Genomic DNA, 18,462 nt, shown 5'->3' on the forward strand with positions numbered 1-18,462 from the left:
ACTGGTGTGTAGTGAGGGAGTTTTGGTGCAAGCAGGTTATAATTATAAAAACAGTTCATTAAAACAAACTATCTATAGCTGTTTTTAGAGCATGCACAGCAACTCCAGAAGGACAGACTGGAGTAGAGGCAGAAAAAAAATAGTTTCTGGTGAGGCTCAATGCAGTTCCCATGATGCAATCTAATTATGTCTTTTTGTTTGACGCTCAGTGCCATAAACACCAGTGTCTTCTTAACTCTGTGTCTCTTGCTAAAGCCTGTTTTTTTTGTATGTTAAAAGTCTGCACAGCTGAGCTTAAATAACCCTGGTGACATCACTGTGTGACCTCATTGGGGGTTATTGAGTTATTTCCTCAGATTTGACTCTCACGCTGTGTCTGAAATCACTCCCTTGCCCGCTCACTCACGCACCGCACCCTGTTGGATAGACTCAAAATAGGGAGACGTGAACTGAACACATTGTCATTGCTGTACTTTGCATCTACTGTATAAAATGTGGTGCGATGCACTGTGGGATTTTTTTCACAGAAAAGTACATGCTTCAAAAAAGGAGGGAGGGCAAATAAAGTGCACAATACAGTAAATAAGAAGTGATTTTGGACACAGTTTCAGACCCGTTTCGACTGACTCAGTGGTACTCCCCATGATGAGTAAAACTGACTGAAATGTGTGTTGAGTTATTGTGATGTGGAGTTAGCTGGGGACACCCAGAGTGAAGCCAGTCGCTGTATGTGATGCCTGGGAGCTGTGATTCAGACTTCAGTGTGTGTGACCTTGATGTGTTGCTGTAGGCATGTTGTGTGGCCTCATGCTTAGCCGTGCAGAAACACTACAATGCAAACAATACTCATCTTGTCATGAGATATGTCTTTTTTTTTAGCCTTGCGTTGCTGCTTTGTTTGTCTTTTGATGGTTTTGCAAGTGGAATAAGGTTAATATCCATTAATCCATTGATTCGTCTTGTGCTGCCACTTTCCAAGATTCTCATAAAATTGTTGTTGCAAACATAAATTATTCTAACATATTGTTTTATAATTAAATTATAATACTAAAGCAGAAGTTCCTTTATCTGTACGATGATACAGCACTGTGGAGCTCTCCTCAGCCCAAACTAAAAGAACCAAATCCATCAACACAATGAGTCCCATGGCTCATATCTTTACTGGTGTAACTGATGGCAGCAATTAGCATTCATCAATGTGACTGATCACACTGTAATTAAATCCTTGAGCGTGCCAATTATCCAGTAACAGCCACCGACGCCCCAGCAGTGGCCTGTCAGGCAGGCGGCTGTATTCAAGGCACTCTTGCCTTTATTTTGGAAAAACACAGTCTTAAAAAGAGAAAGCTGCACATCACTTAAGAATGTTTTCATTTGCTGCTGGAGGGAGTTTGCAGTTCATTGGAATCAAATGCCTGCCTTTAAGTGATTGCAGTTACTGAGACGGTGGTCACTAAATAGAGTTCTTTGTGTGAGATTGGCTCATCTTTTACACCACAATGGACGTCGCCCAGCGCGGGCCAGATGGACAAATCAAGGCTGACGTGTGAAGGCTCGGCTGCCCAGTGGCTCTTTGGGTCAGGTCGAGCTGTTTGCAGACTTCCCTGGACCACAGCAGTGGAATTTCAGAGCAAGAATTTCCGATTGGGCACCAGTCTGTTTGAACATGTGCTTCACATGTCGCTGTCACACGGCCAGGATTGAATACTGAGAGGTGAAACAGGCACAAAGAGGACAAAGGATTTTTTTTTTACTGTCGCTCTGGACATTTGCTTTTACAGTACATATGCATGTTAAGTAAATATTTATGTCCACTGAGGAACCTGGCTTTGTGTTTTATTACTGTTCCATCAGCCCTGATATGTCTGAGCCACTGGAGGTCGTAAATCACATGCATCATGATTTTTTTCAGAAAAACCACAGACACAAATGATCAGCGTCCAAAATCCACACATGCACGAGTGGAATTTATGTTAGGTGCATAAAGAAAACATAGCTCGAGACCAAATTAGCTCCTGCTGTAAAACCAAGGCGTAAAAAGTTGATTAACAAGCCAAATGCAAAGCCACCAGTAGTACCAGTTATTGTAGTAACTCTATACGGCAATAAAACATGTGTTGCTCCACTTGCGACCCTTTATGTCTATATTTAAAATCCTCTTGGAATCAGACACGTACTGTAAGTCCACAGACGAGACGATCACAACATATTAGGGACAAACTGGCCCTCGCAGCAGCCCAGAGGATCAAGGTTAGCGGGACAAACCAAAAAAAAAAAAAGGATGGACGACTGCCATTTTGCAAAGCCCTAAATCATTATCACCATCTGTATGCAATCCTTTGCAAGAGGACCCACACAGGAACACAGCATCTGGATTCAACAATAATGTATAATAGAAATGACAAAACAGGCAGTCAGAGCCTCATGCATTGCAACTAAAGGCCAAAAAAACAATTCTGGGATCAAAGTTTAGTCAGGTTATCTATCACAAGTTCTTTTTTCACATCTGGTAGAGTGGAATTTATGTTTATACAGTATCTTTAACTGATGCTCTTTGACCAGTTGAAAAAGTCGTGGCGTAGAGCAAAAATATGTAACTTTTGCTGATCGGTGAAGTCAGCATTGTCAATCACATGCACCAATTTTTTATCTTAACTTTAAAAAATGTCAGCCACAAGATTTGCCACAATAAGCTGTTATAGCAGATTTCCTGAGTGTGACGGATGGTGGGTTTTATTGATCATGAGTTCAGCTTTTCATTTAGAAGAAGAAGATTGTGTTTTTTTCTCTAAAGTCACTTTAAGAGATAAATCACGCCGCAAATCATCCGACAGCTGCACAACAACCCTTGATGCAATTTTTACTTTTCAACAGACCCATCTTTCAAAAACCCTCAAGTCGTGTTTCGTCAACCTCAGCCTCTGAAGCTCGGCTGTGCACGTGACAAATTGTCATATCTCGGCGGAAACATCTTGTTTCAACATTCATTTCTTTTCCGACTGATGGGAATAATGAATGAGCTGTTGAAACCTCCGCTGAATCAGACTTTGAAAATCCCTGCTAGTCTCTGAACTACGTTTAATGAATTCCCCATTGTGTTGGTATGTGTGGATGTGGCAGCTACTGAGGCTCTGCTCCACCTTCGACAATAGCCAAATAATTAAAATTTTCAAGGCTAAACAATTTCTTAAGCCGAGTAATGGAGCTCTTGATGTATAGAAAGTGTGTGATTTGTGCGAACCTGATAAATCAGCCGCTGCCAGGAGACGCTGGAATGAATTTGGAAAACAGATTGGTGTTGAGTCACACTTTCAACCATGAAAACATGATTTGGGGAGTCTGTGCTGTCCAGATTTCGACTGCGCGAGGCTTCCTTGTGCCAGGCATGTCTGAATGGTCTTCCCAGTTTCCTACATACGAGAATATCCAACTTTCTGCTTCCATTCCCCTAGCGGCAAATTTAAGATGGCAGGCTCTCTGTCTGCCCCGGTAGGTTCCTCACAATAGTTTCAACATAAACACATCAATTCTCCATTGGCTCCCACGCCCAATCTTAACCTCCCAGCGTTATTAAAATACAGCTTCTCGCTCTGCTTAATGTCTCACACTGTGCAGACGAATAAAAAAAAATAACGTGTTATATGGACAACATCAACATGCTCAGTGCGGTGGAAATTCTGAGGTCAAACTACTCGCGCTTTGCCCTGAATCACGCTCTCAGTCAAGTGAACTTAATCTGTCATCCAACGTGACAGGAAGGCTACTGGGGCATCTTGGCTTCAGTCTAGCAAATAGACTGTGATCCATGGAAACCAAACACAATGCCTCATAAGCAAAGAGGACATCAGTGCTTCTGTGGCTCGACTCCACTTCTGAGAGCATCATCTTATATTGCCAGACTTTTCCTCTCTGGGAGGAAAAAAAGAAAAGAAAAAGAGAAATTGGTTTCTGAAAACTCTTCGCCTCTCCAAAATATTTGTCATCTCTGGGAGAGTTTGTTTCCTTTTTCCCATCCTAACAGCTCCTGTGAAAGCAGAGAAATGATCCCCTGCATGTTGGAGGAGGGGGGGATGAATTTATATGAAATCATTGAGTGTCACTTGTTCTTCACTCACCTTCTTTTATTGCGTTATATTGTCCTCCTTCTGCGACGCTGTTTGGGTTCTTCAACGTGCTCTTCTTGGTCTTCTCGGCCTTCTTGTTGGGCGTTTTCACTAAAAAAGAAAATCACATAGACACGTATGTATTCAGTCTTAACGGAATATAAGAAGTTGAATCACATTCAAAATTGCTGATTCATTGTCAGCGTGTAGAGATAAAGCAGTGGTGTTGACATGAAAGAAAAAAGGAGGTTTTGGCTGATTCGGTCCTGCACATGTGGATAGATTCAGGGCTGGAGAATGAACCAGGAGGAGATCTCTAGGTTAACTCTAACATTCAGTGACAGTGTATAGTCCCCACTCAGGATAGCTAAGCCAATGACGCAATTTAATGTACACTCTCATTTAGGATCGTTAATACAGTCATAATATTTATGAGATATCAGCCTATAGAGGTTCAAATCAATCATGAGAATATCCTGTAGGAAAAGGTAGCTGTGAGGGCCGGGAGTCACATTCCAAGGACTGAAGATGGAAGTGAGGCGTGTGCTTTTTATTTGACCGAGTGTCAGGTCAGGATAGGCCCCCACGTGATAACAATCCTTCTCACATCTGAAAGTCTTTATCCGCGTCTCATTCAGGGGACAGGTTAAATCCTCCACAATGCTCCGAGCTGCATGTGTGGTTCAGCACAGCGGATTTAGATATGATCATTTAGACGTTGTCACAGCACAGGGCTCATGGCAGTGAGTTAATAGCACCATAAAATGTGCATTTTTACAAAGTGGAGAGATTCACAGTAGTATAAAGACGTGGATGTGAGGTTTTGCAGCTGACATGGGGACATTTTAGATTGAAAGGAATTCTTTAGATGTAAAAGTACAAGTTCCTTCCCCATTACATAACCGAGACGAAGTGGGGTTTTATTAAGAATTAACACAGTATTTTCAGTAAAAAAAAACAAAAACATTTTCTTTTATCTGAAAATGGTTTCCCCAACTTTTGGATTGAGTCCATTATTTTCATAATTTCAGATAAGTTGAATGTGTACATGCTGGAAATTTCAAAAACACTGTATCATGAAACAAGGAGGCTTATATAGCCGGGTGGTTTTTTCAGCAGCTGTGTGATATGAGCATAAAAAAAGACTCAGAATCAAGACAAAGAAGCAAAAAATCTACAAAAAGGTTTACATAATGGTACATTTGTTGCATTTTTGGCCACTTGACAAACTGTCTACACAGGTTTCTATACGCCCTTTTAGCAGTGCTACACTTTCAGGATCGAGTCACGATAGGAAAGTCACGAGATTGCCTGGGGCCAGCTGGTTAGCATGCTAACTTCAGTAGAAGAAAATACTTGATAGAGACAAGTTACCATTGTTTTTTTCTTCTTCCTATTAATAGAGATAGCTGTAAGTGATTTACAGAATGACGTTTTCCTCTCAACTTACGTAGGTAAACAGCTATTGATGCAAATCATAGCCATATAGCAATAGCAAAACTTACAAAAAGCTTCTTTCAGAGTCTTCGAGTAGGCTATAAACTAATCTGATTAAAATGCTGTAAAAAAGATTTTTTAAGCCTTTGTAAGTCCTTGCAGTTAGGCTACTTTTCACAAGAGCACTAAAATGTTTTATGTGTGTATGAGTGTAATGCGGATTGAACAAATAACTCTCCGCAAAAGCAAATAGGCTAGTGGCTTCAGTGTGGTTTGCTGTTATTATTTCCCCTGCAGTCCCACCTGCAGCAGGTATCCCTGCTTAGACATGTGAAGCCAGATGCCTGAAACATGAGGTCACTGTCGATGCAGCTGTTCTAAATCACCGGCCACCAACCACCAGAAGCCCTCATGCCTGTTCCTCCTCCAATCACCTGGCAGGATTTTAAACCTGCCTCCAAACCTGCTACTGCATGTGCTCAGAGTCCCACAGACGTTTCCATGCGGACGTTAATAGGACAGCACTGCTGGGTGCTGGGTCTCGCTGCTATTTGTGGGGAAAAAAACGTGGATTTCACATGTGTTCTGGCTCCGACATGAAATACAGTCCTGACCTCTGCTGTGCGTGAGGTTGTTAATCCTGCTGCTCCGCAGAACCCACACACAGCAACACGGCTCAGATCTATGTGGACGGGGGAGTGAGGAGGAGGACCACCTGAAGAGGTCGTTGTTGTTGTTGTGTTGTGTGTTTTTTGTCCTTTCTCTGCACATCCATCACCATGTGAAGTGAATCCAGCTGCTCCTCTGAAGTCCCAGAGGAAAGCAAGGTTCAATGTCATGCCTCAAATTCTCTGTGTCTGGGGCATTACAGTTGAAAGAAGTAATTAAACAGAGCCACAACTTATGAAAAATAATTCCAGCTTTTGATGTAAACTGATGATGATGTGTTGTTTTTAATGTAGCTTATATTTTATACTCTAGAATATGATATGCATTTATCATTTTATTTCAAAATTGGCAGAAATTATTAACCATACACTGTCATATAGTGTCAGCACTGACTCATAAATTCAACTCATTCAAAAGTTTCAAGTTTTCAAACTTTAATGTTGCCTTTACTGTGAGAAAATGATCAATTTATGTGTTGTAATATAAAGAAACAGCTATATTGCTCATTGATTATAGTGGATAATGACAGTGTGGAGGATTTTAGAGCAGGAATAAAGTTTTATGACTGAATACACAGGAGAGTTTGAGACATAAACTGTAAATCCGTGCTGCTATAAGAGATGGAAATGCTTTTACCTGTTTTTGCATCAGCTGTGGTCTTATCCGTCTGCCTGCTGCTGTCTGCTTTCCCCTTGGGCACTTTCCTGGCAGGGTTATGGCCATGGTGCTCATGCCTGTCAGGTATCGAGGCCACAGGCTTCTCCAGCATTTGGACCTGGTTGTACTGCTCTCTTGTCAGCAGCTCCTGCATGTAGTAATCCTCATCCTCTCCAGTGGAGCCATAGCTGAGGTCTGCAAGCCCCACGAGGAGTCCCAGCAGAGCCAGGGGGGTTAGGAGGCTGAGGCGCTGTCTTGTCATGACCCAGGGGATTATCTCCAGCTGAGAGTCCTGATGCCGTCTCCAGAGGAGCCTGCTGCTGCTGCCGGGCTGCGTCCCATCAACTGCTCCCTCTTCGTCTCCCTTCCCACTCCAACACGGAGAGTTCACAAAGTTCTCGGTGCGCTCCAAGTCACTGACGAAAGCAGCGGAGCCAGAGGGTCCATGGACGCCTCAGCCTGGGAAAAATGCAGTGAGGGAGGGAGAAACACAGAGAGCAGGGGATGAGGGAGAGGAGAGGAGAGGGAAGAGGCAGGGAGGCAGATAGTGCACTTCTCTCCTTTAGATGCTGGCAGGTGACTCAAAAAGAAAGAAACATTTTTTTCATGATCTCCTTTCTGTTCAAACCAGTCCACTCTGCTGACACATTGCACTGATTTTATTGGTGTGGGTAGAAGTGAAACAGGGATAGAAACCTCTCTGGGAAAACATACATTGACACATGGAGGATCTGCTTTCATCTCCATCTCCTCCCACTCTGTCTGGGGCAGGCGCTATGCTCTAACCAGAGGAAAGTTTCCTCTTTCCTGCGGGGGAATCAACACGGGAGACTTAAACAGCTCTTAACCAGCTTACAATTCTGTGTATGCAAAGGAGAAGCAGAGGCGAGCTTCTTCATCCATGTAGGGGGCTCTGCTTTAAATCCAAAGTGGCACAAAAACACAAGCCGGCGAGATCACAAGATGCACAGCTGTCAGTAAAAGTGCACTTATTGCGTTTATTATAACACCACATGATATCCCTTTCACTGGGGGAAAGATAATTAACTTGTTGCTCCTCCTCACGCTGCCACATTTTCTGAGGCTGTTCTCCCTTTCAGCTGAGACCTGTTTGGACTTTGCAGTAATTTACACATTAACAAGCGAGGCTGAAATTTAACCGAAAAACCTCTCTGTGGAGCATCCAGGCGTGTTCCAACACAGGGATGGAGCGCTGCCCCGTGTGTCACAGCTCATCACATCAACGCTGCCTGTTCCTCATGAAGCTCTTTCTCTCCTTTATTCCCTCTCTATTTCATACACAGACGTGACTACAGCAGCTGATGGAGCCTCACATTCAGAAGGAGACAATAACAAAGCCCATAGCCAGGAGTCAAACTGATTAAAACCATATTTTTTTCAGCTAAGAAGCCTTTTCTTTAACTTAAACTGGGGTAAAAAAAAAAAAAAAAGACAAAAGTTTCATCACAAGATGTTCATCTCTGGCATTTAAGAAGCATTTGGAGCTATACAGCAAAGCAGAGAAATGTCTCGCCTTGGGCTTAAAAGATTTAGTCATAAGGAGTGGGGATTCCACGGAGCATTCGCACAACTCATAAGTACAGTTTCTGACATTTCATCCACCTGAGGCAAGACAAACTAAGGCAAAGATAATAATCCCATAACAAGCCTATAGTGCCCTGCCTGGATGCTGCCCAGATTAAATGCAATTGGTTCATTACACACAGCTAATGTGGATGGACACTGCATGGAGAATAGTCTTCAAAAAAAATAAAAATAAAAGGGTTATATGGAAATCAGGCTTTACACCTGAGTCTGAGAGAGAGCATGCGAATAAAAGGGTGAAAGGAAGGCGGCTCAGGCTGCAGGCGAGTCGCAGAAGAACAGGATCTGGAGTGGGTGGACAGCTCGAGGCTGGAATACTCCATGCTCGGCTGGCACAATCTTTCGCCAGCTTGGCAAGCAGTCGCTGATCGCCCACCCACTCTCCATCTAGACTACACTCATCCTTAACTGTCTGGGAAAGAAAACGGAGGAAGGAGGGGAGGAGGATGAGAGAGAAAGGCAGCCAAGAGTACTGTAAGAGTTTACCACATAAAATATCCTCCCTCCCTTCACACCTTAAAGCAACTGCAACTCCCATGTTGGCGTCTAGACTAGTACTGTAGCTGTGAAGCCTCTGCATACAGGCCTACACTATAGGAGTAATAACTGTATGTGATAGTTGGCTTCTTCCTGTCTGTCCACTGAAATTTAAAAATGACCATTTGGTTTGTTTTTCTTTATGGTGCAGTTCATTCTTTTAGAAAGTGTTTTTTGACATTTGAAAAATCCAGCCAATAGCTATTCAGCCATTACCTTAGTTTCTCGGAAATGTCATCCAAGCATTAATCACTTCCTGTCCACACAATGCTTTTCAGACTATATTTCAAGAATTTGAAAATAAACTCTTAGGCGTATCAAAAACTGGATCCTGGTTACACTCTCCATGAGCAAAAGTATCCAAATTAACACTATGATCTTTCCTTAATGAAGTGTTTTAGCCACGGGCTACACTAAATTTTACTGCACTTTGCTACTGCCAGTCATTGTCGACAACAAGAAGAATTTTTAAAACATTGGCAATGAACATTTACAGTCTGTAAAAAACATCACACTACTTACACCTTTGCCTCTGAAATAGCATCTATAATCAATTCCGATCATGAGAGGTCACTTGTCAGGAAAATATGAGAATATCTTAGCTGAGCTGCATTTGCTTGACATGTTTTCCTCTGTACATAAATGCCCAAAAAACAAACTATTGTATTGGTGATTTCCACATTGAAATAAAACCTCAAAACCACTAAGAGACAAATCATGTTTATGTCCTCTATGGAGCTCAAACTGACTATGCACAGAATGCATGTACTGTAAGGTAGTTTAGTAGTGACTTAACCATGGTCAGCGTTTATTAAAACATAAAAGGTGGTCTCTCAAACAGCCTGAATGTCTGCATTAAAACACCTGCTATGGTCTAATGCAGGAGGATCAAACAGCCGCTTATCAGGCTGTGGAGCAGAGCAGCTTGAGGCAGGCATGTTGTGACAATAGCTGTCTTTCTCAGTGAAGAACACCCAAGGTAGGAGAGTGATGGCTCCTGCCTCTCGCCATAATCTCTTCTGGGGAGAAAATCCCCTGCTGAATTCTCATTAATTGGACGTCAGTACCCAGAATGACAGGTTAGAGGCTCAGTGGCAAATACCTACCTGCTGCTGCTTTGGCACCTTGTAATTGATGGAAAGGGAGACCAGCTTCAGATAGCCTAGAATCTGAGTATAGGAAGAATAATGTATAGTGGTATTGTACTGTTCAGTAGGACACGGTGAGGCCAAGTTTTCCCTGACAAACAATGTGTAGTTTGTGATAACTGGGACTATTTCACACCAGACTCTCGCTTTTTAAACATAACATAAATTAAAGTTGGTTATGAACCCATAGTGGCTTGGAAATGTGGACTTACTTTTCTGTTTGCATAAGGGGAGAATCTGATTAATGCGTGAAATTTCATGCTGTACACACACACAAAATGCAAACACCATTTGTGATCATCCATCAAATACAACCTTGAGTGTGTCAAACGGGCTCGCGGCCAATATTTGTCATAAATTCTGATCTTAAGAGTTCATTCAGGACAAACAGGTCGGCTTTGTGGTTGATAGGGACAAACCTGCAGCATCTTATTTATTTATATATTTATGTCACTGTCCACCAAAATATAATATGACACATTTATGGATCCAAAACATGGCGTATTACAACCTTGGATTTACTACTTTACAGCATGTGCATTTCATTAGGGGTGAATCTCAACTCCTGGCATCATTTATATTCCGCAAAAATCTGCAAGCAAAATCTCTGTTGCTGCAAGTCAACACAAGGATGACATTGGTGCTGTCAGTGTTTGAATTTTAAGTTGGTGCAATGTAAATTTGAGTGACATAGATAAAGAATTAGCACAGCTGCAATTCTCTTTCTATAGATTTTATCTGGGTGTGTAATTCTTTCTATTTCATTACCCACCGAAAACAATCACAGATGAGGTTTTATATTTGAAATGTTAAGATGTGTATCTGTACATATACGTTTCCTAACTTGCAGCTATGATAACTGTATGATGTGAGAGGGTGGTAAAAGCCTGATGTTGGTTCTTATTTCTGCTGTGTCCATGGAAACTGTGTGAAACATGGCGAAGGTCATTGTGTGAGAGCAGCATGGCAAGTTTTTGTCAGCTTGTGTTTTTTGCGGTATCCTTCATGGAGCTCAGAAATGCCACCAGTCAAGAGAAAGATGCAAGACACTTTCATTGGTTTGCTTCTAGTCAATAAAAAGCGAGTGTTATAATGTGATTACGACTGCTGGGCTGCGTCACAGAACAGGTGTTGGTATTTTCTTTGTTGGCTGCTGGCTGCTCTAACGGTCAAGCAGGTTCCAGCAGATGTTTTATGAAGAAAAGGTTAATACCAGATATTACACTTTTTACCTTTTTCCTACTTTATTTGATTAGAAACATGTCCAGTTAATCCAGATTAATTTTGTTTTTTAGTCATTTACCATCTGATCATGATAAGTGCAGCACAGCGAGATGTTTTGTCTTCCCTCTGGTGACCATACAGAATCGAAGCAACCTAAAGTTTTGTTAAATTAAAACTCTGAAGCTGTTTCTGCACAGCCAGCGATGAGTTATAATATTGAGAGGGAAGATGTTTAAGTTATATGAAGTGGGACTTGGATATTCAAAGAGGCCACCGGCCTAGGGCTATTATTTTTACGCTTTGGCTTGTCCGAAATGGTAATTTTGAAGATGAATTTTATACTTTGATGTAGTGTTTGAGCAGATGAATATGAAGCAGGCTGACCTGGATGGACTGGAACTCAACTCTTATTGCCAAATATTCTACACACTACAGCTGCTGTAACCAATATTTTCACATTAACAATGGATCAAGGTATGTGGAACTGGTTGTCAAGATTAGTGAGAGCTGAGAATGACTGCTTCAAATCTCCTCTCAATGCTCTGCAGCGTTGTTCCTGCTTGCAGTAGAAAGTGAGTAAAACCCACAAAGTTAGCAACCAGCTGGTGAATGAACACAGTGGAGCGTTTAACAGCTGAGGAGTTGCAAATTCCCCTCTGGGGTTGGCGAAAAGCAAAAGAGAGATATAATCTAAGTGAATATTTGACTAAAGGTCGTCGTGCCTGAAACATGACACTAAATTATTGCTACCGGGTGCATAATTAAGCTACAGGTTTTCCATGTCAACATAGGAAGTGATAATATGTCTGTTTTGCAGTTAAAATCTGTCTCAGCTTTCCCCCAGGTGGCCATATAAATCAGTAAATGATGGTTTAAAGTCCAAAGATCAGTGAAAGTCAAATTGTTAAAGCAAATGTTTTTGTTGGTGTGTGAATAATATTTTGTCAAAGTGCACGCTAAGCTGTTTATTCAGGCCAATTGAGACATCTGTATTTTGAACTTCATGCAAACTACCTTTATGTTTTCCTACTTCTGCGCTGGCTCTCTCAAGTCATAACATTATTTTATGATTCCTGCAGAAACTATTACATTTGTCACAGTCCGACAATTGTGGACAATCTGTGGTTTGGAGAGGTTGTGCAGAATGTCTCCACTACAGAGACCCCTGAGTGATGAAAAGGCTTTCAATCTATTTATCACGACTTACTTAGATCCCAAACTGCACAGTAACATTGTCAGTTTTATCATGTGGTGGCCTGGGTCCCGCTGCTTTTCAACACAACCGCCCTCAGTTTCCTCACTAAAAATGTTCCCTTCCTGAACACCTGTGTTTCTAATTCTTTGTCCACGTTCACCACAGCTGGGACAGGTTCCAGCTGGATGTAACCAAAACAGACCAGATGTTTGCATCTAATAACAGTGACAGTTTCTAGTTTGAATGGCAAGTGAATCATGATTGAACCATTAATTTATAAAAGTTGATGCAACCTTAAGCTTTAGTTGTTTTCATGTTCTACAAGGTTTTACTTTTTGCAGGGGAAGTAGAAATTATCTATGAGCCTGGAACACAGAATGAAAAGCTTATCGATCTCTAAAACGCCATGGATCTCCTTAATGTGTCATCACAGATGTGATAACACAGCTGCATGCAGGAAATTCACAGTCAAGCTGTGGTCCTGCATTGTACGGGCAACCCAAAGGACATCTGGCATTGTTTTCTACTTCGAGAGGATGGTCTGCCCAGGCCCATATGTAACCACATTAAAATTCTGTACTGTCCGTGTTGTGAAATGCTTGGCTAGAGTCTGAGGTGAGAGCTAATGCAGAACAATGACCCTGGATCCACTGAACCTTGCTGAACAATGACACAACTACAAGGGCACAAGAGGCCTGTGAGGAGAGGAAAAACAAAGGAAAACATCTGGTTTTCAGGCAGCACATCCTCATTTGTTAATGATTTGGTAAAAAAATAGCAGAATCTATTCATGGGGATTTACCAACGTCAAAACTGAACCATTAGGACCAATTATAGGGACACAAACACAGATCAAAAGGAGTTCTCAAGTTTTAAGACATTTCTAAAGAGATAACACACCATAAAGACAAACATGTTTTAAAAGAGCGCGGGCAACAATCTTTACAAGAGCAGGGAAAACGTTCACTGCCTGAAAACATAAAAATAACCGCAAGCTGTCTGACAATGCCATCACGATAGCGTCTCAACTAAGCAAAGCAGGGCAATCAGTAATCAGTAGCTTTGCCAGGGACCATTTCTATGTCTGCAATATGTGTCCAAAAGAGATAAAACCACATAGCAGTGTATATCATAAACAGATGTTTTAGGCTGAACCCTTAATAACCCACAAATGCTGGAAAAGACAACTGAATAGGACTTGCAGAACCTTTCTGTTTAATATCCTCTGCTTACTTTTGGATTATGGTGTGAAATGTAAGAGAGAATAATCACTTTCACACTATTGACCAATCTCACCCAATAGAGAGACTATAGTTTTTGTAAAGATTTGTTTGTTTCCTGCATTCCTGGCTCACTCCATCACCAGTGGGCAAGACTGGGCCTCACACAGCCTCTTCGAATATAGCTGGCAAACTATCAGAGCACTCAATCAGCGTGATGGATTGCAAATGTTTGTTGCATAAACTTGTTTATTCAGATCTTTCTCTCTTGTTATCTCAAGAAACCCTCCATTAATCACTGACAACAATGAGACACAGATCTGTGATTCAAAGGAGGGTTTTTCAATTCGACTCAGCTCATTTGAAAGGATCATGAGAGTGTTGTGAGTGAGCTGGGGATGTTGTCCTTGTCACTTTGTTGGTGGTCTGGGCAGCATATTCTACCCTGACTGAGATGGTCAAAGGTTTTAAACTTGAGAGACCAGTTTTTTTTTTTAAAGAGTCCCTCTCATTAAGAAGTCAGACACCGCAATGGAATTTCATTAAAGTTTAATTTGACAAGGGGCTAAAGTGCAATGAGGAGTCAGAGCACTGGAGTTGAGCGGACTTGATGAAAGTTGTGGGAGCGGCATTGGAGACAGAGTCCCCTATGCTAAAGTCCTTATCCAAACCGACGAAGGAGAAACGGATCTGAAGACAAAGCTCCTTTCGATTACATCCAACATCCTGCTGTGAGTCCCATAAATGTGACCTGGAACGCCCTGCCTGCCTCCATGAAACATGTTCAGGGACTCCATCTTCAGACTCCTGGAATCTATGAGGTCTTCTCTTGTCTCAAACCAACATCCACATAGCAACAAGGACGAGAAAAGCAGCTCCTCTTGTTCCCAAATAAGGTGATAGCAGTGTTTCACAAACTCACAATGGTTCTGGCCTGGACCACTCAGGAACCATTTCGTCTTGAAATCAGAAATTTCCTTTTTTTCGTTTACTTTTTCATTGCAAGGATAATGCGATTTGAGCAATGTTATTGGATATAAGCCTTATAAATCCTTTCACAGTTGGCTAGTGTCCAAAAATTAGGGTATTTTGCTCACAAACTAAAACATGGGATCTGATAGGGCCCCCACCAGTTATTTATTAATATTTTAATAATGAAATCATCATGCCATCAAAAATTCTTTATTTTTGCTTATCTGGAGATAACAAAGCTTGTTTTCTCGTGATTACGGATCATTTTATTTATCATGATGATCTGTTATCACAAGAAAACAAAAGGTTTTTGTTTTCTTATTCGCCTACTTGAAGAATGGGGAATACCAATTGGAGCATCTAGCTGTAGGCCTACTAATTGATTAAACATGAAGGTGCCAGAGGAGTCCTACCTGCAACTAGCCTAGCTACATCAAACAAAACTAGGCATATTAAAGACATAGCTAGCCTATTTATTCCTTGATTTAGTAGGCTACTGGTGAGTTATAAATCCTCCCCAACAGTCAAGACAATGATCTTAAGGTTCTCAGATCTCGAGAAAATTTAAATATGTATTCTTATCTTGAGAAACCTTTTCTTTTCCTGGAAATTATAAATCATGGCTAGGATGTTGTACAGTAGTGTAAGATATGTTTGGACAACAATGCGGCCCTTGCCTCCCTCAGAGAGATGGAGACAGTGTGGCCATGCCCGTCATAAACAACAAGAAGAAACATGCAGGATACCCTCTATAGTAATTTCATAGTTGTATAGAGTTACTGACTATACAATCACCTCAGTGTTAATAGCTTGTTCAAACGGACATCAGTAGCTCCGCTCACCTATGACAACCGGTAGCTCATATCGAACGCACCTTTCACAATGTGGCGGTCTATTTGAACCGCCGCTCCTCGCCACTTCTGATGAACGCCGACGCCGACCATCCAGGCCGTGGAACAGCTCTTTCCCTGACGAGTAAAACTGTAATCTACACTTGAGTAAGTTTCAGTAAACATAGCCTACTAGCCAATGCACCAAAAAGCTGGATGCCAACTGCCGTAAAACAGAAAGAAGAAGAAGAAGCAGCATACCTGCCAAATGTGTCTCTTCGAGATGGATATGATGAAGAGATAACTTCTTTTTTGGCGTTCCCCGCCGCCGCCATTTTGAAATTCACCTTTGCAGGTGGACCCCCAGGTGGCAGAAACCTCTTTTAAACAAACTCTGGAGTTTATTGGCGGGATTTATAACAGCAGAGGCCAGGACAGTCACCTCTTCTCTTCAGCAAGGTAAGTTAAATGCAAACACAACCTTAGGCTACTGTATGGTTTGAACGTCTTTGCTCTGTTCATTTGCACTGCTGGCTGTTGAGGCTGTTGTTTGTGGTCCCCAAGCTGCTAATTCCTGTTTTTATATTACTGTCATACTCTTGTGAAGTATTTTAATTTGTTGGCTATTAATTATGAATGAATTAGTATAGTCATTTTGGCTCCAACCAGTGGTGTTTTGATTGCTGTTTGGCACATGCATTGTAATATTGTTGTGCTGCTGGTTTTTCATGCTGATGAATACTGATTTTTGTGTGTTGTTGTTAAGCAGTTTCTTGGTTGTTGGTCCAGTAAAGGATGATAATGTGTAGTGGCTGTAGGGATGTAAACATCACACAGGCCATGCATATAATTATTTCCCTAATTACTGGCCTCATGGGAACTCCTCATCCATGTAGGCTGTGTCTCACATTTTCTATACACACTTTATACACAAGTGAAATATTTTCCAACTCGAAACAAATGGTGACTATTTGATTTACTGTTCATGCTGTTATTGAATTGACCGAGCTGCTGTTTTGTGGTTTAAAGTAGATTTTCACATAGGAATAAATTTGTAATCATCTGCTGCAGATGAGTTATTGGTTGCTGCATTTAGATTTATCCTATTCAGTTACTATAACTTGGTCTGAGTGTTTCGCTGGGAGACAATGGCACGAAACTTGCTGCTTCTGCTGCAGCATTTAATAAACTCTACCTCCACCACATTATCCACCTGTACGCTTGGAGACCAAGTTCCTCAGGGGTGACGTTTATCATCATCACTCCGGTCTCTGCTATGATGAGCTTGGTGTTATCCTTGTGGGAAATGATGAGGTCAGAGTCTCGAGTAGATAGCAAATATCATCTCTGTATTACCATTTCAAATCTGTTCCTCATGAACTGGTTGACTCTGTCCAACAGACGGAGAGAATACCGCCAGCATCAGAAAAAAAAAAACACTGTCATTTGCCATGACAACAAGTTGTATTTTTGGCAGACAAGAGGCCAAAATTCAACACAGAGGCAATGCAGAGAAATATGGACTAGCAGGATCTTTGGCTAAATGTGTTCTTTCAAAGCGTCTGTTGGGTTTCCTCCAACAGTAGCATTTGTCCATTTTCCTGTCAGTTACTGTATTCTGAGAGAGCACAGACTTGGATGAAAGACGCTTTGATAATATTTGTGAATTCCGAGGAAATTGAAGTTGGTCGGGGGCTCTCATCAAAACGGAACCTCTTCAGCCATCCAGATGGACCGTTCCAACTCCAAACAAAATATGCAAATGATTTGCAGTCACTTTCTTTTCCTCCAGTCAGACCGTCTAGGTTTCAGTGAGAAGGAAGTAGCTGGCAGGTTTGAGACTGAGCGGTGAAAAAGCTGTATTCCCTTTCGAAAACGGCAACAAGAAGAATGGTTCATCATGCCCTTCAATAAATCTTTGTAATTGCAGTTTTTCACTCAATTATAAAGGAGGGTTTTTATCAGTGGTATTTGGGTCAATTCGTCTTGATGTGTTGTTTTGGAAAGAAGCTATAATGGGCTGCCAGAAAAGAAAGACTAACAGGTGTTTTTGTCTTTCTCCTTGTTTAAAATCAAGGCTCCTCTTAGTTTTAAACACAAGTTCATCTGGATGTTGTTGTTGAAACTGGAGAACTGTCCCTATTCTGTTGTTGTTGCAAGTGTATATTCTTTGATACTGCCTGCCCTCTAGTGTAGAGAAGATGTATAACTGCAGCACAGACTGTAATTTCACTACGTCCTTAATTGAGATTGTTTCGAAGTGTTTGACATGTATTTGAATCATAAGGTTTTGCTGGTGGTTTGTGCTGACTTATCTCTTATCCTCATGTGTGCAGCTGTCTCTCTAAGATGTTCAGTAGTCTTTGATTTAATCTGCCATCTTTGATCATATAAAATCCAATTACAAACATTTTAATTAAGCATGTATGAATTGTTAATTATTCGTTGCTCATGACAAACTCATGGAAAATATTATATAGGCTAGAGAAGACTTGATCAGAGTGCATGGATGCCTCCCAGAAAGCTCACACACTCAACTTCAGTCAAACACAAATGACCAGTTTTCCTTTAATCTACAGCTTCTTTTAACATCTTGATGCAGACCCCCGACTGCCCCGACTGAAGTTTATGTTTGGTGAAAGCCGTTTGATCATTTTATTTTAGCTTTTTTGGTATCTTACTGTTGGTGTCAGCAATTACTGAGGGAATTTTTTAGGATTGCAACTACATATAACTGCCAGTAGAGGGTGGTGGTGTTTCATTGGTCACACAGATCACACACTCAGCTGCTGCTCAGCTTCTCATCACATGAAACTTTGGAGATACTGAACTTGAATTGTAAATAAACCGCAATCCATGTCTCTG

At 41.4% G+C, this 18,462-nt stretch overlaps 1 protein-coding gene across 1 annotated transcript in view; it reads right to left on the reverse strand.

The window, feature by feature from the left end:
- cpxm2 (carboxypeptidase X (M14 family), member 2) overlaps nt 1-7,362 on the reverse strand; it is a 28,938-nt gene extending 21,576 nt beyond the window's left edge. Inside the window, exons 1-2 of the mRNA XM_085761920.1 lie at nt 6,846-7,362; nt 4,116-4,214 (exon numbers count right to left, since the gene is read on the reverse strand). Of these exons, the coding sequence (XP_085618046.1) occupies nt 4,116-4,214; nt 6,846-7,128 (382 nt within the window). The 5' untranslated portion in view covers nt 7,129-7,362. The remainder of the gene's footprint in view (nt 1-4,115; nt 4,215-6,845) is intronic.
- Nucleotides 7,363-18,462: the final 11,100 nt, after the last annotated feature.

Source organism: Trachurus japonicus, chromosome 19 (assembly GCF_045865225.1).
Source record: "Trachurus japonicus isolate A0001 chromosome 19, Traja_1.0".
Classification (NCBI taxonomy): domain Eukaryota; kingdom Metazoa; phylum Chordata; class Actinopteri; order Carangiformes; family Carangidae; genus Trachurus; species Trachurus japonicus.